The 22,360-nt window shown below is 38.9% G+C and overlaps 1 protein-coding gene across 3 annotated transcripts in view; it reads right to left on the bottom strand.

Moving 5' to 3' along the window:
- Positions 1 to 892: 892 nt before the first annotated feature.
- The window catches only part of LOC103025888 (cAMP-specific 3',5'-cyclic phosphodiesterase 4C), a 43,900-nt gene continuing 22,432 nt past the window's right edge, over positions 893 to 22,360 (bottom strand). For 2 of the 3 annotated variants that reach the window (XM_022671027.2, XM_007245128.4), the window contains 15 exons: positions 18,296 to 18,478; positions 18,107 to 18,148; positions 16,674 to 16,710; positions 16,272 to 16,345; positions 15,403 to 15,446; positions 15,023 to 15,135; positions 12,592 to 12,685; positions 11,801 to 11,970; positions 10,938 to 11,036; positions 10,684 to 10,848; positions 9,995 to 10,094; positions 9,748 to 9,902; positions 9,534 to 9,656; positions 8,691 to 8,873; positions 893 to 7,904 (listed from right to left, as the gene is read on the bottom strand). In XM_022671027.2, the coding sequence (XP_022526748.2) occupies positions 7,464 to 7,904; positions 8,691 to 8,873; positions 9,534 to 9,656; positions 9,748 to 9,902; positions 9,995 to 10,094; positions 10,684 to 10,848; positions 10,938 to 11,036; positions 11,801 to 11,970; positions 12,592 to 12,685; positions 15,023 to 15,135; positions 15,403 to 15,446; positions 16,272 to 16,345; positions 16,674 to 16,710; positions 18,107 to 18,148; positions 18,296 to 18,478 (2,023 nt within the window). In that variant the 3' untranslated portion in view covers positions 893 to 7,463. The remainder of the gene's footprint in view (positions 7,905 to 8,690; positions 8,874 to 9,533; positions 9,657 to 9,747; positions 9,903 to 9,994; positions 10,095 to 10,683; positions 10,849 to 10,937; positions 11,037 to 11,800; positions 11,971 to 12,591; positions 12,686 to 15,022; positions 15,136 to 15,402; positions 15,447 to 16,271; positions 16,346 to 16,673; positions 16,711 to 18,106; positions 18,149 to 18,295; positions 18,479 to 22,360) is intronic. The other variant, XM_022671380.2, reaches the window with a different exon arrangement.

Genomic DNA, 22,360 nt, shown 5'->3' with positions numbered 1-22,360 from the left:
CCGTATTTAGACTAGTCCCGCCCACCTTCGCATCAGGATTGGCTGAAAGAGCCCAGCCTCCTTTGCTGAGATTGGCTAATGTGTATCTTTGTAATAGAACTCTACCAATCAGCGGGCCTGCTTGTCTGAATGCGGGTGGGAATAAAGATAAAGCATCAGAACCGGAGCTTAGTCTGATATGAGATTATTAAAGGGCCATTGCTGGTCTTTATATTGCAGAGGGTTATTTTTTATATTTAGAAAACTGAAATTTTATTCAAAATTCACTGTTTAGATTCTGCTTAATACATTCAAAATGCTGCTTGAGTACACCACACTTTTATATTTCTGAAAATATTTTATTATATGTTTGCATGGAACAGACATATAGAAATTAAACTTTAATAAAATGTTGAGTAATCAGTGTACAGCTTATATATTAGTATATAATTAATTTCTTCTAAAAATAACATTAATGTTCAAATAGCTGACAACAGTTATTATAAGTCAGTATACCTCACAGTGAACATGTTAAAATTGTAGACAGTTGTGTCAATATACCTTCCTGGTGTCATGTGACTTGTTAAAGTTATAAAGTTCCAGTTTGTTAAATTTGGTGTTTTGGTTACATATATCTCATACTGGTCACTGGATATTCAATATGGCACCTTATAGCAAATAACTCTTTGGTGGTGTAAGACACAGAATTGTTTCAAAATTCAACCTTAGATTCAGTGGTTGGTTTAAAAAAAGTAGATGCATGTGTGCTGCCAGTAATGCTGAGAATAAAATTACCAATAAATAAAGAGAATAAAACAACAAATCATTACAAAATATGAAGGGGCCACATCTGGCACTAGGATTGGCTACTTGAGAAGACAGGAAATCAGCCAAACACAACATTAGCCTACAATTATAAAGGAAAGGGGATGAAAATATGGGTTTTTAATATTCTTCTTTAAAACACAGACAGTAAAACAGCTTTGTGCTTTATTTGCATCTAGAATTGGAAAACAGTTTGGTACACAAGTTTGGAAAGTGTTCAGGGTAAACTCAGTACAGGAGGAACTGGAAAAGATCCAAAACCAGTTCATACAGATTCCCTCGTCTCTTACTGGTTCCATCTCCAATAGTGACACAGACAAACAAACAAATAAACAACAACAAAACAAAAACAGGTGAGTAAAAAAATATTAGGTCTGTTTCTCAGGATAGTGAAGCCCTCCTTATTCATTTGCACTTGCAACTTACAATCAGTAGAGTTACAGTAGAGTTACAGTAGAGTAACAGTGGTGTTACAGTTGAGTTTCAGTAGAGTTGCAGTATCGTTACAGTAGAATAACAGTGGAGTTACAGTAGAGTAACAGTAGTGTTACAGAAGAGTAACAGTAGAGTTACAGTAGAGTAACAGTGGTGTTACAGTTGAGTTACAGTATCGTTACAGTAGAGTAACTGTGGAGTTACAGTAGAGTAACAGTAGTGTAAAAAGTCAAGTTTCAGTAGAGTTACAGTAGAGTAACAGAAGTGTTACAGTAGAATAACAGTAGAGTTACAGTACAGAAACAGTAGTGTTACAGTCAAAAACAGTAGAGTTAGGGTAGAGTAACAGTAGAGTAACAGTTGAGTAACTGTAGAGTATAGTAGAGTTACAGTAGAGAAACAGTAGAGTTACAGTAGAATTTCAGAACAAATGAACCAGGAATATGGTGAAGGTACAATACAGTGGTACAGTACAGTTATAGCAAGTAGAGTTTGAGTAGAGTTAAAGTAGAGTTAAAGTTAAAGTTTCAGTAGAGTTTCATTGGGTTAAGTCGATTTAACTAGATATTCAGTAGAATTACGGTAAAAATTAAGTAAATTAATGATTTAGAGCTTCAGTAGAACTACTGAAATTCATATTTAAATTCTACTGAAGCTTTAAATAATTTCAGTAGGTTCAGTAGATGAATTTATTTTAGTAGAAATGAGGTAGAAGGTAGGTTTTGAGTTAGAGTAGAGTTTCTTGTTCTTTGTACTGCAGAGTTATTGTGGGGTTATGGTTAGAGTTTAGGATCGTTACAAATGTGTGTCAGAGTTTCACTAGTTCTGGTAGCGTTACTGTAGAATTTCAGTAGTGCAACAGTTACAGTAGCTTCATTAGAGTTACAGTAGAGTTGCAGGAGACATTCAGTAGAATTTCAGTAGAGTTTCATCAGAGTTGCAATGTAGTCACTGCAGAGTTTCTATTTTAGTGTATACAGAGTTTTAGAGTTACTGTCTTTAGAGTAGGCACAAGAGTGGGAGAAGAATGAATTAGGTTCTAGATATGCTGTGGCTTAAAATCAAATCAAATTTTAACTCAAATTAAATTCTAGTACCAGCACATAAAGCAAATCAAAATAATTCTAATATTGGTGTTTAAAAATGTCTAAAATAAGACCTTTATTTAAAAGAAGTTCTAATAATTACGGTTCTGTCAGTAAAGAACTTTGCTTGGAAGAATCTGAAAATAATAGAACTAAATAAAGACAAAGACCTGCATTCGAGTGATTAATAGTGATTATAGTGAATTTCTTTATTGGGGCTATCCAGAACCATCTACAACAAGTTTCCACCAATGTAATGCGTAGAACCATTTAATTAATAACCAAATTACAAAAAAGGTTCTTTACTGAAAATTATTTGATGTGAGTTGACATGGTTCTATTCAGAACCATAATGTGTATTAAACAACCCTTATTTAACAGGATAACTGTGGAACCAGACAAGGAACTATTTCAACATTCTATTTAAGGAGAGTTGATGTGTTGTGGTTCTATCTAGAACAGCTGCATTTACTAAATAACCCATAAAGAACCCTTTGTAAGAGAGGAACGCAAGTAGCTATGTAGATTCTTAGGAAAAAGTGGTTGGTGGAGTCATTTTTGGCACTATGTAGAACCATCTGCAAAAAGTTCTAGATATATTCAGTTCTATATCAAAATAACTTTTCAATGTTGGTGATGTATAGAACCATTTTTAAAAAGATTCTAAGTAGTACCATCAATAAGAATGTTTTACACCATGCTGAGCACCTTTAACCAGTTAAGGAACCATTTAAATATTTAATTTAAGGTTCTTCAAGTTATCATGGTGCTATCTAGAACCCTGGTTGCAGGCTAAATGTGTACACTATAGCAAAAGTGGGTTTTATTGCAGTAAACTAAACTAAGTCGACTTACTAAAAAAAGTAATGATGATCAAAGCCCTTGATGGTACTGTATAGAACAGGTTTTAAAAGGTTCTAGATAAAAGCATCTCTAAAAGACTAAACTGAACCGCTGCTCTGTAACAGTACTGTCCTCTCTAATGGAAACTCGCCTGGGGTGAGATGGAAATGGGAGGGGGGGAGGGAGGGTTAGACGGGGGCGGGATCATAGTGATCAATCACTGAGAGGAAAATTAAAACATGGTTCTGGAAGGTGCTTTTAGTTTTAGTACAAACACAAGCCAATCGCTGGAGAACAACAACATGTACACAGCAAAAAATGATATCTTATTAAAGGCTAAATCGTCTTAATGTCTGATCATCTAATATTTCTCATTTTGAGATTATTGCACAAGTAATATTACAGTATTTGACTTTTAAAATTAGTTGTAATGTATTTTTCCTTGTTTTAAGTCATTTTTTAAACTGAATGTGGGTCAGTATAACGTTTATCAGTTCATTTATCTGTTTGAGGTTAAATTGGAAAATAGAAAATTGAGTGTAAAACTTCATTATTTTATTTTTAGCCATTTACTATAGTAAAGACTTAATGGATTTTTTGACATTTTTTAGTTTTTAGTTTATACGTTTTAGTAAACTCTAGAAATAAAAAGAATTTTTACTTAATTCTCCAAATTTCCATTTTTGCATCTTGTAACATAAATAGATTTAAATAGACTGGATTATAACATCAGATTGGAGGAGAGAAAAATCTGTTATTTTGTAATTTTTTAAGTTTAAAAGGGGAGAAATTAAAAACTAAAACATTTTAGTCAATTTCTTTTATACTTTATCAAATGAAAAAAAAAAAAAAGAAATAATGAACTTTTACAAATCATTTTCTATTTTCATGTTGAGCCTCAAATGGTTCCTAAATTTAAGAAATAAAAAGAAAAAAACATCCGTATCAGTGGAATAAGACACTAAAACACTTAACACTTAAAACAAGGATAGGTTAGAAATATTTTCATACAATGCAAAAAACAATGCAAAAATGAGAACTTTCAGATTTTTTAAACTAGATTTAGAAGGATTCATCTTTAAGACTTAATTTTTTGCAGTGTAACCGTTACGATTCTGGATGAGGTTCTAAAAGCTAAAAAGCACTTTAGTCAGACTTTAGTTTATTTAGATTCTGTGCAAATAGAGTCCGACTGCAGCCCTTTCTCAACAGAACCACATTCACAGAAAGTTCTACATACCTACGGTACTGGAACCAGAACCAGAAAAGAATACGATCAACAGAACCTGCAGCAGCAACAATAAAAACACAGCGCGCATTGAAATCTACAAAGCTGAGCTAAAAATGGGTCGATATCAATATAATGTGTCTTTTGTGTCGCAAACACTATGTACCAAAACTTGTTCTAGATTTAGTCTGAATGAATACATTATACAAATGCATATATGTACAAATATAGACCTCTCTGTACCTCTATATACAAATTTATACTTTGATAACCTCCAGTTTATGCAGTGTATACAGTTTTCTTTGATGTGAGGGGTGGGCTTTTCACCTACATGTTTGCAGTTATTTTAAAAAGTTTTTAATAATGATTTTAATAGTTTATGCATTTAAATAATTCATGTAGCTATAAAGAAGTTCTAAAAAAATAGCCAGCTTTTGGATTAAAGCTCTATTATGCTACTATGATCGGTAGATCGCTGATTTGAATCCCAGTCATGCAGCTTGTCCACAGCTGTCCACCCTATTGTGGTAAAATATTTAAAATAATTTAAGCAAGTAAATGTATCTTTAAAACAGAATAAAGTCATCATGAACAATTTATTTTTATAAATTTAGCTTCCACCAAATATCAATTTGTTGCTAAAATGGTCCACCCTGTTGTGCAATTTGAAGTAACAGGATGGACGCATGCATGACAGGAAATAAATAATGGAAATATAATTTTAATCTAGCTCGAAAATATGATTTTTGTATAGTTTGAAATCTTATAAATATAAAAAGATAAAAAGAAAGAAAAAAACATTTTAAGTTGTAATTTTTTTTAGACCATTTTAAGGACCAAAAGCCACAGTATTTTGATAATGACCCAAAAAATACAGCAGTGGTTCTGAGAGTCCGTCCAATCCCAGGCTAACTCTGGTGGATCAGCTCAGGTTCTGGTAATGGTGGGTGCTGTGCACTAGGTGGCGCCAAAAACAAACAAACACAAAAACACAAAAAAAAAAGCAAAAGTCCCACAACCTGCAGTGCAATCCCAGCAGTGCAAAGGAAGTATTCAGTGTTCAGTGTAGAAGAACCGGCCCGAGGCCGAGTCCTGGTGCGTGTCCTGAGGTGTTTACGGGACGTTCAGGGTGGTTCTCTCAGCTTTTGCTCACGAGTGAAGACCACCGTTAAACGTTGCAGTAGCAGTCGTGTGTCGTCTTCTGGAATAAATGTCTAGTGCATATTAATATCACGTAAAAACACTTCATTCTTCCTGTACCTCAGAAACGAGTCCTGGTAAACGTCCGCTAGTCCGATTCTGTACAGACGGTTCTGATCTCTGTGCTGCACGAGCCTCTGCAGAGCGAAACGACGTCAAAACATTGTCAAAATGTCATTAACGAGATGTTACAGGTGTAACAAAGACAAACTAATAGATTTTAAAAACGTCTCGGTCTTCAGAACGAAGAGAGGAGCCCGTCGCCAATGCTACGCTGGAACCCAGGCCTTCAGTCCACATGTCTTCGATTTTTTTTATGATTTTATTTATAATTTTATCCCTGTTTCTTCCCAATTTGGAAGGTCCATGCATTGCAGCTCCTGTATCCCTGCAATGCAAAGTCAGACTCCGCCTCTTTTCCAACAGTGTCCAATCAATGCAGCATCACCAGGCAGCATCAAAAAACACACTTCGAGGAAAGTGCCAGACCCCCAGCTATTATACATCAGGTAAAAGACGAGAGAGAGCTATCTACCCACCCAGGGAGAGCATGGCAGAGCAGTTGTACTGTCTCGGACTCCGGCTGCTGATGGAGAAGGCACCATTATCCGGGATTCGAACCAGCGATCCTCGGACCTCTCGGAGCCGCGTATCCGATATTTTCTTTTTTCATAATTAGTTTTAAGATGTTAATGCATCTCGTAATGAGAAAAAGGCCAAGAAATCTGCGGTAAACATAAAGGGGGTGTGGTCTTCTAAGTGCTATGTCTCTTTGAGGAGTTTTCACACCTGTAGTTAGTTTTGTGGTCAGATTTTTTGGAGTGTTTTCCCCTATGCTTTGATTTGGTTTGGTTTTACACAAGTAAAACCATCTGCAAGTGCAACAAAATGTGTCATAAAAAATCGTGAACACATTTTTCCTCTTATTGGTCAGAACTGTCTGGGGCGGGGTTAATAAAGTAAATACAGTAAGAAGGTTATGTTAGTTTAGCGTGGAGCAGCAGGAAATATGGCATTGGTTAATAGGTGTAGTAATCTCTAGCTGGGTAATAAATCAAGCTAAACTGCACCTGAACAGCTGTTTAGCTCAAACATGAGGAGTATATATATGATAGCTGGGTTGGATCAAGGATGGATTATTTTTTCTCCACAAACAAACCAGGTGTAAAAACATCTGTAGTTGTCATGATTCTATATGGCAAGCATGCAGTGATGTTCGGTGTTTGTGTAGCATTACATTACTGGTGCAATTTTGCCAAATAAACAAGAGGAATTTGGAGGTGTGGCATAAAGGGGCTTAAAGTAGCTGGGTGGAGCCCCTTTTTTGTCTCATTCACGTTTTTCTTATCTTTAGAAAAAAGTTAAAAACAAACTTTTTTTAAACTACATAAAATTATGTAATTTTATGTAAATTTTAGATTTACCAAAGTATACATCTTTTGTACAAAATAACACCTTTTACATCTATTAAAAGCTATTTCAGTGGATGAAATAACTTAAAACTATTCAAAGGTTTCTAAAAAATGTTACGGAAATATTTGGCATTGAAAATAGATGCTCTAAGCGAAACAAATAAATAAATAAATAAATTCAATAAATAAAACCGCGAGTAGAACCTGCAGATTTCAGATTATAAGCTTTGTCCTCATTAAGAGATTACACCAACATGGCCTTCTCTTCTGCAGCGTCTCGGTGTAACAGAGCCCCCCTGGCTGATTCACAGAGCTTCATGATCTTCAGTGGTCATCAGAAGGAGCTGGTGAGTCTGGATGGGGCAGTAAACCTGGCATACGTGTGGGACGGTGGACAGGAGACGGGTGGGAAGACAAACAACAGAAAATGTCAGCAATAAGAAACGGCGTCCAGCGTTACGTTCCCGACCGCTGACGTGGAATATTCCTCCCTCCCCGGTGGAGTTCTCCGTCTCCGCCCTCGTCCTCGTCCCCGTCCTCGTCCTCCCTGTCCGAGCGCTGACCGGCCTTCCAGCCGGGAGCATTCCTGACCCAACCGTGTCCACTTTCCACTTCCTCCTCCGGACTCTCGGCGTCCGTCTCGCCCTCCTCCTCCTCCAGCGTGAGGACGATCTGGAACTTCTCTCCTGCAGCTCCGCCGGACCCGACGCCGGACCCTCCGCTGGCCCCCCGGCCCAGGCTCTTCTCCTCCAGCACGGCGCTCGGGCTGTGGGGGATCAGGCTCTGGTAGAACTCCCGGTTGTCTTCCAGAGTGTCCAGGATGTCCTGAGCATCAGGGTGGACCAGGTCTGCCCACGTCTCCCACAGCGGGTGAACGATGTAGTCGATGAACCCGACCTGGAAAACCCAAACATCTCCATTAGGAACACAGAACTAACCGGAATTTGATAGGGCCCTAAAATACTGCTACAAAATTTCGGGGTATTTTTGCGATAATGATATATAATATTTGAAGGTATGAAAAAACACAATATGACAAAATAAGACAAAAATTTACACATGTTATAATAATATCAGGAATATATTACAGCTACAAAGTAAATGTTAAGACTCTGATTTTATATTAAATAATAAAAATATTGACTTAAATCACAATATATTGTGTACAATAGAATACAGGTCAATGGGTTCTATTGACTTTGTTTTCCTATTTTTTTTACCTTTCTTGTACATTAATTAACAATACTTAAGACAGTAATAAATATTGTGAAATCAAGTAATTATTAACTGACATTAAACATTACTACGTTATAATGCTTAAAGGGTAACTAAACCCCCTGATTTTTGCTGTCTTCACCCTCAGCTCAAATTTGAAAAAAGCTAAAAAATGAAAGGGGGACTGGATGATGTATGGGTTTAGAGGTAGGGCAAGAGGGAGAGCTGATTGGCTGAGCTGCAGAAGCAAGAATGTGCCTCTGATAGCGGTGAGATGTAAATGTTTGGACGTCAGCAGGGTGGGCGGTACTATTGATAGACTGATTTGTTCATTGTGATGTGTCTGCGTACCAAAGTACACAAACATATTATATAAATAAAATGTATAATTAACATAATTAATGAACTACATTTCCAATATATAATATTTTTTTCAGTCTAAGTTGGAATAACTGACTGGACACTTACCTGTGATTTCTCGATGGAGGCGTTGTGTTTATCACACATGGGGCTGATCTCCATCCCCCTCTCCCTCTCCCGGTCTCCCTGGGTGAAGAACTCCACCATGATGCGGTCTGTCCACTGCCGGTACAGCTCCAGGGGCTTGGTGGGATTACTGAGGTCAGCACAGTGGACCATGTTCTGGAGGACCTTCACCAAAAACATGGTTTTGAAGCTCATTAGAGATTAGAGTTAGTGCCATGCTACTGTAACTGCTGAGGTAAACGCTAACATGCCAAAAGTCATGACACAGGAACTTTTGCCATGTCCCATGAAAGCTACAGAGCGCTGCACTGACCTGTGGGATATATGTGTGGGATCTTCTGCATTAAATGTGGATGTGATTTCTGTGCTAGTCACTGTTCACACAAACATTTCTAGCCAAACTCCACCAGTCATGATCATTACTACTTACATGTATCACTATGAATCAAGGAATATAAAAATATAAAAACTACTTGAGTTGACTTGACTTGAAATGTTAAATACCTACACAGTTCTCTACTGTTGGAATGGGCACTAATTTGTTAGTTGGGTAGCTAATTAAATACCTGTACGTTATATGTGCAATTTCTCTACTGGTCTACTTTTTGACTAGTCAGAATGATCATTCAGGATATCTACTAACACGAGATATCTACAAAAAACATCTATATTATCGACTTCACTGTCTAGGAATCCCGTGTTTTTCCTCTAATGTAATATAAGGCTCAACCAAATCATATAAAATTTCACAGTATAATAAATTATTGTTTCTCCAGAGCCTCAGCCAAACAAGACTGAACAAATAAGCAAAGAAATACAGAATACCTGAATGCGATCTGAGTAATTATCCAGTAGGAGAACCCCCAGACTGGTCACCTTCTTGGTTTCTACCATGGTCTTCAGATCTGCTAGCAGGTTCATGTGTTTGGACATATCTGTGGCCAAGACCTGTGATAGACATAAGATAGCATCCTATCAATAAAAAAATAGAGTTTTTAGAAGTTATCTGGGTATAGCCCTGCTGGTTTTAGTTCCGTACCATGTCAATCACAATTTTCCGCAGCGACTGTCTCTGTTTCTTGCTCAGGTTCTGGAAAATATCACAGTTTTCCTCCTGCAGGAGTTTGAAGCCAACAGCCAGGTGATGATTCTCCAGCACAGATGCGTCATTGTACATCAGAGCCAACTCTGAATCTGAGAGAAGAAGAAAAGAACAGGTTGACAAATATGGCAAATATTAAATATTTAAAGAAGATTATTGAATTCATGTAGAAATATCTGCTTACTTGTGTTGATTAGAAACTGATTAGATACTCCAGGATGGTCCACATCATGGATGGCGCTGGCAAAGAGTGCAGCCAAGATCTCCAGATCAGTGAATACAGCCTAGAAAACATATATCTTAATTAGACACTTTATTTAATAGTAAATGTGTAAAAGATGAGGTTTATATAACCACACACTCATTCTCACAGGATATACTACAATAAGCTTAGGGGGAGCTCTATAATGCTCTATAATGTTCATACGATCCACACACTCATTTTGACAGACTGTAATACACAACAGGAAGTGTAGAAGGAGCTCTATAATGCTCTATAAAGTTCATATGATCCACACACCCATTCTGACAGACTGTAATACAGTACAAGAAGGGTAGGGGGCACTCTATAATGCTCTATAATGTTCATATGGTCCACTCACTCATACTGACAAACTGTAATACATAACAGGGAGTGAAGGAGGAGCTCTATAATGCTCTATTATGTTCATATGATCCACACGCTCATTCTGACAGACTATAATACACTACAGGAAGGGTAGGGGGCACTCTATAATGCTCTATTATGTTCATATGATCCACACGCTTATTCTTACAGACTATAATACACTACAGGAAGGGTAGGGGGCACTCTATAATGCTCTATTATGTTCATATGATCCACACACTCATTCTGGCAGACAGGAAGTGTACCTCTAGTGCTGGAGTGGACAGCAGGACGTTTGTGGACTGGACTACATCCGCTGCATGGATGCTGTTGTGATACGCAACATCAGAACGGTAGTTCTCCTCCAGTGCCATCATAAACGTGATGAAGGTGTCAGCTGGAATTTTAAACATCTTCAGCAGGTCTCTTTCCTGTAAACGGTCAATTTATATCTTTGATATTTCATTTAATGCTAAGATTCTCATAAATGCAGTACTGTTTAATAACACATTTCCCTCACCTGAAAAATGCTGTACATTGTGACGGTTAATGGTCGGTTCCCAGAGTACTTGGATATCTTGAAAATGTCCACACCCCATCTTTGAATGTCTTCTAATTCCTAAAGGCAAGAAAACTCAGTTCAGTTAAATAAGCTTAAGATGAGTAAGGACATGTAAAGTTAATGAAATACTGCCGAACATAAAGTATAGGTTGAGGATTTGGTGTGCTGTTTTTATGATTTAAAAGTAAAACATTTTTGAATATTGTGAACAATATTATACCCTGAATTATCCTGCCATATCACACACCACTAATTATTAAATCAGTGTACTATATTATTGCTGTTTTTACCAAAAGAAAAAAATATTTCACTATATATCTATTAGAGACAGATATATAACCTGTATCTAGTAGTCTAGTAGTCCTGGATGTATGGAGATATATGGAGTGCATTATTAGTATCATAACATTCTGGATCGTTGTATCAGTGCTGGTAAAAGTGTTTCGCGTTTTGTAAATTTGTTTTAATTTTTGTAAATTTGTTTTTCTGAAATGTAATTTTTTTTTGTCCATGTAAAATATTTTTTTCTTTTGTAATTTTGTTTTCTGACATGTTCATTTGTTTTGCACTTCAGGGCCACCATATCATCGACTTTTCTTGATTTTTTTAAATATTTTAGTTAGGTTCTTAGTTATATCTTAATTATTTTTATTTTGTTGCAGTAGTGTATTCTTGAAATATTTTTTTATTGAGTGTTTTGTCATATATCCAAGAGTATAGTTATCGCAAAAATACCATGAACTATTGTAATATTATTTTAAGGCCATATTATCTGATTGTGATGATCTGATAGGGTGAGTGTGCAGGTAAATCAGACTGACCTTGGCCAATAGTTCCTCCTGGTTAGTGCTGACGCCGAAGCGTGGGATAGACACGCTGCGGTTAGGTGTGGATTTGGGTTTCTTTAATCCACAGATTTGGGACATCGGCCTCTTCTTGTTCTCCTTCTCTTTGGACGGCAGGGACATGAGCTCCAGGTCATGCTGCTTTTCTGCAGAGTATAACAATGGGCTACAATCACATTTAGCAAATCATTAGCACAGAAAATTACTAAAATGTACTAGACTTTTCTCAGTGTTTTTAAATGATAACCGGCAATAAGTCTTTCACATCTCTGTGGAGGAATTTAGCTCCACTCTTCTTTGCAGAATTGTTCATAATTCAGCCATTTTGGACGGTTTTCCAGCATCAACGATATGTTTACGATCATGACACATCAGATCATGTGTGCTTTGGATCATTGTCCTGCTGCAAAACCCAAGTATGCCTGAGCTTGAGCTCACAAACAGATAGTCGGACATTCTCCTTCAGGATTGTCTGGTAAACAGCAGAATTCCTGGTTTCATCTATTGTCCAGCAGCCCCAGACCATCATAACACTACCACCACCATGTTTTACGTTCAGTATGATGTTCTTTTTCTGAAATTATGTGTTAGTTTTATGCCAGACATTGGGGGACACACACCTTCTAAAAAGTTCCCATAAAAATACTTTTTCACACCACTTTTTGCCATTTGGCACCATTTGGTGCTGCGCTTACCCCTACAGTATATCTCTAGCTTAAGACGTAATGCATGTCTGTAAATTAAGTGAATATCAAAAAAAAACATACCTAAGAAGGTGCTGGAGATGTACTCAGACACCTGGTTTCCTGACTTGCTGGTTTCAGACAGCTGGGTGAGCTCCCGGCTCAGCATCCTCTTAAACTGTGGGACAAAAAAAACACAAACCTAATATCACACACTGCTTATACACATACAAAAAAACACAATACGGACACTCCACTGACAATCCATTAACACTTTATGAACACAGATATGCCACAGATAACATGTCTGCATGTGGGACCTGTATTTGTAGCTCAACTGGGACCCACAAAAAGATGTCAGCAATGGGCTCCATCAGGGTTAGTAATGGGAACAGGAGGGGTTATGGACTCCATTGGGGGTTTACACTGTACATGTAATAATGGATGCATGGATTCTCACCCATGATTTCTATAAATAACAATAATTATCAGACCCACTCTACTGACTGGATTACCTATCAGGTTCCTAAAGTTTTTTAGTGAACTGGTAAAATCTGCTTTTGGCTACCGAGCACCAGCAAGCAGGAATTCACTACAGCAAACATTAAAACTCAGCTAAATCATTTTAACTTTCAGTTTCTAACCACCTTCAGACAGCCTGTACTTATTTCAGTTGAGTTTTTCTTTTACCTTTTATTTATCTTATTTATTTTGCCTTTTTATTTGGCTAATTTTCCGTTTTACCTTTCAGCCTATTTATTTATTTTATTTATTTTAATTATTTCATCCTTTTATGTTTTCCTTGTTTACTTTTGGCCTTTTACTCATGTATTGCATTTATTTTATCATTTTATTTATTTTATATTTTACATATTTGATTATACTAATTGTGTACCTTTTTATTTATTTTATTAATTTACATTTTAGCATATCCACTTATCCTTTCATTCAGAATAATTAAATTTCTTCTTAATTAAATCTTAATGGTTAAATGCTTTAACCATTCAATTTTGGTAGTTTTGTTTATGAAGTCCCTTATTTTAGCTTACCTGATTAAATACTTGATTATAGTTTTAATTTAAATGGATTTTTCAGTCCCTTTAAGTTGAAAATAAGGATTACCCTCAATGTACTATCGAGTGAAAATAAAGGTTAATAGATTGATTAATTGGGTCTGAGTGACACACATGTACAAACCCACTCAGAGCCCATGCCCACCTTGAACCCACCTGGAACCTACCTACCCCATGCTTCACTCATGTCTCACATGAGCAGCTTGGCTGTGTCTACAGACACTCAACGTATAGTCCACTGTCACCTTCACAGTTTAGTACTAGTGATGCTTCAGTGGGATGTAGTGTAGTAGAGTAATCACACACACACACACACACACTGATACAGACTGATAAACAGGAGCAGATTAATTCATTACGCTGTCAGCATCCACAATGCAGCATCCCAAATGTGTGTATGTGTATGTGTGTGAGTGTGTGTGTTTCTTACCTCCACACTCCTCCTGTTTCTGCTGTCCGGCATCGCGCAACCAAGAGCGTGCACACACACACACACTACACACACTGCTTCACTATTTCACTATACTGCACTCTAAATCATACACACTCCTCACTGTGCATACTCTCACTCTCACACTGCAGCTCTGCTTCACCACACACTCTCTCGCTCTGCTCTCACGCGTAAACACACAGCACGCGCACCCCCTCCCAGCCAATCAGATTCCAGAGAGGTGGGGTCTGACGGAGCCGCCTGGTTGGCTGTATGTGGAACAATCCGTCCTGAGTGCTGCAGTCACACATATACTCTGTAAACACCCCTCTGTACTTATCATCACTTAACTTTATATATACTGAATGTACACTATATTTATGGACACCGCCTTTAATGAATGCATTCAGCTACTTTAATTAAGCTGCACCCATCGCTGACACATATATACGTGCAAATGCACAAACACAGCTTGCATATTCCCTGTAGAGCAGTTAAATAAACATGTAGCTAATCCCTTAAGCACTATGCCTAATGCTAGGTGTAGGCTAGAGGGGTATAAAACACCCCCTCAGCATTGAGGAACTGTGGAACAATGGAACTGTGTTCTCTGGAATGATGGAGCTCCGTCCAGTATTTTTAACTCAGTATTTTGGGATGAGTTGGGGAGTTGGGGGTAAGTTGGGGTTGAGTTGGGGATGAGTTTGGGACAAGTTGGGATGATTTGGGGAGAGTTGGGGATGAGTTAGGGGGTTGATGAGTTAGGGATGAGTTGGGGATGAGTTGGGGAGTTGATGATGAGTTAGGGATGAGTTGAGGAGTTTGGGATGAGTTTGGAATGGTTTGGGGAGTTGAGGATGAGTTGGGGAGTTGAGGATGAGTTGGGGAGTTGAGGGTGAGTTGGGAATGAGTTTGGAATGAGTTGGGGATGGCGATCATCCAAAACAGTAGAGACAGTTACTTCAACAAAAGCAGGATAAACATAGAAACTAATGTCAGTTATGATCTCTACCTTGTTTGAGGCCATCTGACTGACGGAGTTACGGGTTTTGAGGGTCTCCAGCTGCTCCAGACACCAGTCCAGCTCATCCAGTGTCTCCACCGCCAGCTTTGGCACTGGCTCCTCTACACACACACACACACACACACACTGTTAGTTCTGTAGTAAATGTTGTAGTTTATTGAGTAGTATAGCTAGTTTGAAATATAGTTAAAGTTGGGCAGTATTCTCTGTAGTTAGGTATTTAGTTTATTCAGTAGTTAATCCTGTAGTTTATTCAGTAGCGTGTTCTAGTTCAGCGATTCTCAATTGGTGAGTCGGGACCCAAAAGTATTATAAACTATTATTTTGTAGCTGAAGCTTTATTAGATAGGCTGAATGTGTGGACTGACCTGGCAGACTGGTCTTGCACATGGTTGGGGTTCCGGAGGATCTCCTGCAGACAGTGATCATCGGTTTACAATGTTGCTTCACAGTGTCATCATTTATTTGGATAAAGTTGAATCATGGCTACGAATCACGTACATTCATCAGAAATTACTGATGGCTTGTCAATCCAGTGCCTTCTATTTCTTTTTTTTTTATTTCTCATTTTTACCCCATTTTTTCCATAGTTTACAAGGCCAATTACTGTCTGGAGGAAAGCGCAGCGACTCGGTTCTCATACATCAGCTCACAGACGCAGCCTTGTGCTGATCCACATCACCCTAGACCAATTGTGCTCTCTCAGTGCTCCGGCAGCTGATGGCAAGCTGTATGACCGGGACTCGAACCCGCAATCTCCCGAGAGGTCTGCTGGACCACTCTGAACCTATTGCCTTCTATTTTGAATGCAGGGTTATATCTGTTTCAGTCATTTTTCTCCTGATCTAACAATACCCTGCTGGTAACTGGTTTTAGAAGGTGTAAGCTGGTTTTTGATGGTCAAGCTGGTTGAAAATTTGGGATCAAAACAGATCGAAACATAACTTATACTTCTAAGCTAGCTGGTTAACCAGCTTTTAAAGAGCACAGGGCATTCTGTATTTAATTTTTGTCATGCTTGTTCATTTTGGTCATGCATGGTCACACTGTTGGTCTAGCCTGGTCAAATTGACTGGCGGCTACGACACCAAACCCATACCAAAACCTACCTTATACTTGTCAAGAGCTAAGCTGTTCAACCATCAACCTTGACCAGATTGAGATAGCCAGTCTGCACTGGGTTACTGAACCTTTTTCTAGTCTTTTCTAATTTACGTAATCTGTCGGTTTTGCTTACTTGCTGGGCACACGATCCTGCTGGCAGGTCAGAATGGCAAAGTTGTTCCTCACCGTCCTCAAACTGGCCAGAACCTGCAGAGAGGAGGCAAAAATCTGGTACATCAAACCCTGCTTAAAATCTGCAGCCAAACTGCAGTTGGGGAGTGTAATTTGCTCTTTGAGACACCACTAAAGGACACGTCTAGCAGATGCATTTCTGGACAAGCTGAGAGATCCAGAAGCAGTGTCTAAAGTGGAAGGTGCATATAGACTGAGGTGTTCTAAAGCTATTGTTTAAAAGTAAAATGCAACATACTGCTACTGTAACTTTTTATATTTATGCAATTAGCTCCAATGCTATTTGTTGGGTGAAGTATTTATTTGTAGACACAAAACCTGAAACTAGTGTTCTCACACTGACCTGAGCGAAAGGGGTCACTATCATGTCTTCTCCGTGGCTGAAAAAGAAAAACAGAAGTCAGTTCTGTGGAGAAAATAACAGCATTGAACTTAATAAAGCAGAGCAAGGTAAAACAGCGTCTGAGAGGGAGGACAGGCTCAGGGGCATGATGGGAAAGGAATTCCAAAACAACACTGGTGTCAGTGACAATAACACTGCGCACAAGGCTGATGGTCCATATTGGATGCTGGTGATCTTTGAGGCCTCAGGTGCAATGCATTAAACAGGCATGAATATGTACTGGAAATCACTGCATGGGCTCTGGAACACTTCCAGAAACACTGTTTAAACTACAAACGCAGGGTAAGGCTGTATCATGTAGAAAATACAGAAATGCTGTTGTCTTCTCTGGCCTAAAACTGTTTGTTAGGTTTGACAAACCAAAATTTGACATCCAATTTTGACCGTCTGTCTTTTCATTTGTGCATAGGAATTTCCCCAGAAAAACATTTTACACAGCATCCCAACTTTGGGAACTTTGGAATTAGAGTATATGTCCAGTGTGTAGAGTCTATTTTAGTGTGCTCCATTTGGACTGGAAGGTTCTTTAGAGGGTTCTCATGGTTCAGGGTACAGCATAAACTATAGCAGGGCTTCTCAACCTTTTTTCACCTCATGTCCCACTTGTTCGTAGCAAGAAAACTGTTTATGTTTATTTATTTATTTCTCAAACTGTGTATATTTTGATGAATGTTGTTGCTTCTGCTATTATTTTTTATTTTATGTTTCTATTATATTTATATAATGTTTATAGGTTGAACATAATTTAGCTCCTGATTTTTACTTGTACAATTTTTTGCACTATTTTTATGAATTGCGCTGCTGTGGAAATTTCACCACTACACTTTCAAACAGATAAGACCCTATTGTACACACTGCGCAAGTTGCGATGCGATACTCATTGCTATCTTACAGCCCATGAAGAGTCAGTGGGAGGAGTACACAATTAGTGTTGCTATTTTGACGGTGGAAAACGCAGGAGCGCCACTGACTGAAATGAACCTAGACAACAGCCAATCTTCAGAGTCCATTCCTACACAGGTGTCCTCAGCGCTGTGTACACCCCGCTCGATAAACACACACACACACACGGATACACTGCAGAGCACTAACCTTTTAGTACTTTTGCACGCAGCCGGGAGGTGCCATGTGCACCTGCAAGTGGTACTAAAATAAGGGGCGAGCGCAGGTGCAGGTAACGGTCCACTATGGTCTACTCCCTCCCTCTAGGTACGGTCAGGTACAGCCCACTGGTTGAGAAACCCTGATCTACAGTTCAGGTATTTTGGGCAGGAGTTTAGGTGAGAGTGGGAGCAGGAGGTAGGGAGCAGCAAGGCTGGGGAATAGAGTACAGGCCGGGATCAGTATTTGGTAGTTATCAATATCCTCCTCACCGGCTCAGCCAGTTTACCTCCCAATGCTTCAGACTCTCCTCCCTTCAAAACACAACAACAGCTGATTCGCTACAAACTACAGTCCAACAAACCAGTAATAATAGGGGAACCCTTTTCGCTGCTGTAGGTGTGATTCCCCTATTCAGGAAGCTATGGGATGATAGGTCACAGGAAGTGTTCAGTACTCACAGCTCGCTGGCGGTGGAGGAGTTCCGGGACGTGGCTTTGGGCGACAGGTCGAAGTCCGAGTCGGAACGGTAGAGGAAGGATTCCCGCCGCTGGTTATGAGGAACACTGGCCTGCAGAACCACCCCAGCGCCCTGGGGTTCCATAGAGCTGCGGCCCAAACACAGACCATTCTCCGCATCAAAGCTGAGGAGCAGAAAACAACACACCTGAGTGGTCAGAACACCTGAACCTCAGTACACCTGCTGACCAGCGGTTCTTCGAATACAAGGAAAGACTTTTAAAAAGGATTCTACCATTGTAGATAGCAGAAAAAATAAACTGGCTCGGTTCACACAACTGCAGATATTCTGTTCCCTAGGTTCTTTTGCATGGTTAGAAAATAAAATACTAAAATACTGTTAAAGCTGTTACTAGCTAATTAGCATCTGTCAATTAATCAATTAGTCTTTAGCCAAGAAGCTAGCTACCAAAGCTTTAATTAACTTTAATTCCTTTCAAGAGCATTAAAACAGAAACGTTGAGAAACATATGAGAATATTAAACTAATATAGACCAAATATAGATTTTAACTGATGATAAAACCTGGCATTCATAGATGTCAATACAGACATCTCCACTCCCTCATTCTCTCTCTCTCTTTCTCTCTCTCTCTCTCTCTCTCTCTCTCTCTTTCTCTCCCTCTCTTCCACTCACTCTGAGGGGAGTCCTGAGACAGAAATAGCAGTGTGACGTGGACGGTGCGTGATCCGAGTGTAAACACTCCTCAGGTGAGGAGAGTGAACGTGGTTGACATTCTGATTATTCAAAACCCCTCCCAGACGCCTGCTGGCTTCAGACATAGATATAGCAGAGTATTCTCTCTTATCTCATTCAGACTGAGCTCAGACTCTCAGGTTATGTCAAAATGTCACATTGTCTCAGACTGTCTCACACTGTGTCAGACTGTCATATTGTGTCAGATTGTCTCACACTGTCTCAGATTGTCTCACACTGTCTCAGATTGTCTAATTGTCCAAAACTGTCCTAGAATGATACATTGTGTAAGACTGTCATACAGTCTTTGATTGCCTCAGACTCTTATATTGTATTAATCTATGCCAGATTGTCTCAGATTGTCTCACACTGTGTCAGATTGTCTCACACTGTCTCAGATTGTCTAATTGTCCAAAACTGTCTTAGAATGTAACATTGTGTAAGACTGTCTCACAGTCTTTGACTGTTTCAGACTCTTATATTATATGCAATGTAATGTATGTCATGTATGCCAGAATGTCTCAGACTGTCACATTGTATCAGATTGTCTCACAGTCCAAGACTGTCTTAGAATGTAACATTGTCTTAGACTGTGGCACAGTCTAAAACTGTCTCAGACTCTTACGTTATATCAAACTATGCCAGATTGTCTCAGACTGTATAATGTCACATTGTCTAAGACTGTGTGACAGTCTCAAACTGTCTCAGACTCTTGTTATATCAAACTATGCCAGATTGTCTCAGACTGTCTCACATTGTCTTAGATAGTCACATTGTCCAAGACTTTCTTACAAGAAAAACAGTGTCTAACACTGTGTCACTGTCTCAAACTGTCTTTTATACTAATGTTGTATCAAATAATATAATGCCAGATTGTCTCAGACTGTCACATTAGACTGTCTCATACTGTCTTAGATTGTCATATTATCTCACACTATCTTAGAATGTCACATTGTCTCAGACTGTGACTCTTATGGTATATCAAACTGTGTCTCAGACTGTAACATTGTCTCAGACAGTCTCATATTGTCTCAGATTGGCACATTATCTCAGACTGTCATAGAATGTCACATTTTCTCAGACTGTGTCAAATTGTCTCACTCTCATGGTATAACCTAATACCATGAAAACAGTAATACTGATTTGTCCTGCTCTGAGGTCATTTTTAAACACTTAAACACATTCACTTTTTGTCAAAAATTAAAATTGAAAAATTTAAACATTAGCAGAAGTGAAGGAAGCCAGTGGGACGACAGTTGTTCTCCAGACTAGTGAGGAACTGAATGAACTCTGAGGATGGTGTTGAGTCTTGGGGCTGCATTATGAGCTGGACATCCTCTTACAGTGAATTACATAATCACAACCTCCTTCATTCATAAATGCGTATGTGTGTGTGAGCAAATGCGTTTGTGTGTGTGTTTGCGCATGTTTTGCTATTTTAGTGGGGACCAGACGTCCTCACAAGCATGGTGGTATGTCAACTTGAAGGTTTGTGAGGACATTTTGGTGGTTCTTAGTACTTCACTGATTTTTCACTGTTTTTACAAATAATTGTACTTTAAGTAGAAAATCTAAAAGAGTGAAATTATTTGCGTTTGGTCACTGAGTTAATGCTAAAGTTAGGGGTTGATGTAGTACAAATTAGCTACAGTTCAGTTGTTATTATTATATGAATGGAATGCTATTCCTCACAAGAATAGCAAAACCAACATATCTGTGTGTTCGCTTATAGCTTATCCCAGTGTCTGTGCTGCTATCTTGAGATTCTCAGATCTATAAATATCGGTGAAGCTGGCGGGTTGTTTGTGCCGGAGCGCGGTGCCGTCTGTAGTGGGTTCTGTGGTTCTGCTGAGCTATAAATAGCTCTCGACTCGGGGGAACTGGGGTCCAAGCTTTTTTTAGCTCCACAGGTACAAACCCTTCCTCCTATTCATTAATATTAATGGGGGGGGGGGTCTATTCTCGGCACACAGACTTTATTTTTAGCCCTCAGTGCACTGCGTCTACCCACAATTTCCTGCTGCTCCCTTCCACACTTTTTGTCTTCCTTCTGTCTTGACAACACAATACAACCATACTTACCATTGGTGTTGGGATATCGCTATCTCAAACAGGTTACACTGGCAACGATGGTAGACTACATTAGTAGGTATTAGCCGGTATGTTTTTTGTTTTTTTTTACCAGCTATTAAACCAGGTATTAGTGGTTGGTCCAGTTGGTCAACCCCTTACATATCTGTATAGATACTATGGTTTAAAAGGACAAAAGCTTAGGCAGCGCCACAGAATCCTACAGTGCACTAACCCCCCCTCCCCAAAACAACTTTTTCTAAAAGCCATAATGACATTAATGTTCTATTAAAATGTTAATGTTGCTAATATAATTTGGGATGCACTAGGCTGTTCCCTAGTGTTTCAACTGCATATATGCCCATTGAAAATGAATGCCTTTTAGTAGAATGTAATATATTAAAGTTAAAGCTTTAGTTGGACTGAAGTTTGTCTGGAGTTCTCTTGAGTCTCTGCACGGATCATCATCATACTAGACTACATACATCTGCTATGTTCTTGCTGGAGTGTGTGGGGGGGGGGGGGGGCGTGATGTATACAGGTGTGATGGATCACAGTATAAACCAATAGGGAGGATGGAGAGATTTATCTTGATAGGGGTTTTACTGAACGATGAGAAGCCGGAATAAAAACAAGCTGTTTGTGTGTGTAAGGAGTAGACCTAAAACGTCGTCTGAAAAATTAATAATTACTCCAGTAAAGTATAGATAACCAACATTTCTACTCAAAGCAGCACTAGGTAGGATTTCCTTGATTTTTTATCTTTTTAAAGAAGTAAAATTACAGCTTGAAACTCACTGCAGCGCTCCATTGAGGTGTAATAGGAGGAATAGCGGTGCTCTCGTGTCTGTGCTGGAGCTCCTCTGAGCTCAAACCAGACTCTGTAAGTTTTCCGAGGCGGCCGCGACCAACTCTCACGAGAACTGCGACCTGCTTTCCGACCTTTAGTTCTAACAGTTCTACAAGGACTACTGGTTCATTCTTTACAAACTAACATACAGACACTCTGGCAGAAGCTGGAATGAGACCAAATATGTCTGTGAAAGCCAGAAAATGAGAAAGAGAAACTAATCCACCTGAAACATTTATTACACTCTGCAACTGTAGGGGGAGTCCACGAGCACAAAATCTCAATCCTACCTAGTGGAGCTTTAAGTAAGATAACGTACTTGTACTTCGTTAGTTGACACCTCTCTTTTTGTGATACAGTAATAACAGTATTTACAGTGACTACAGTGAGCA

This window comes from Astyanax mexicanus, chromosome 18 (genome assembly GCF_023375975.1).
Source record: "Astyanax mexicanus isolate ESR-SI-001 chromosome 18, AstMex3_surface, whole genome shotgun sequence".
Lineage (NCBI taxonomy): Eukaryota > Metazoa > Chordata > Actinopteri > Characiformes > Acestrorhamphidae > Astyanax > Astyanax mexicanus.
Note: the sequence above shows the minus strand (reverse complement) of the source record. Positions and strands in the feature narration are given on the sequence as shown.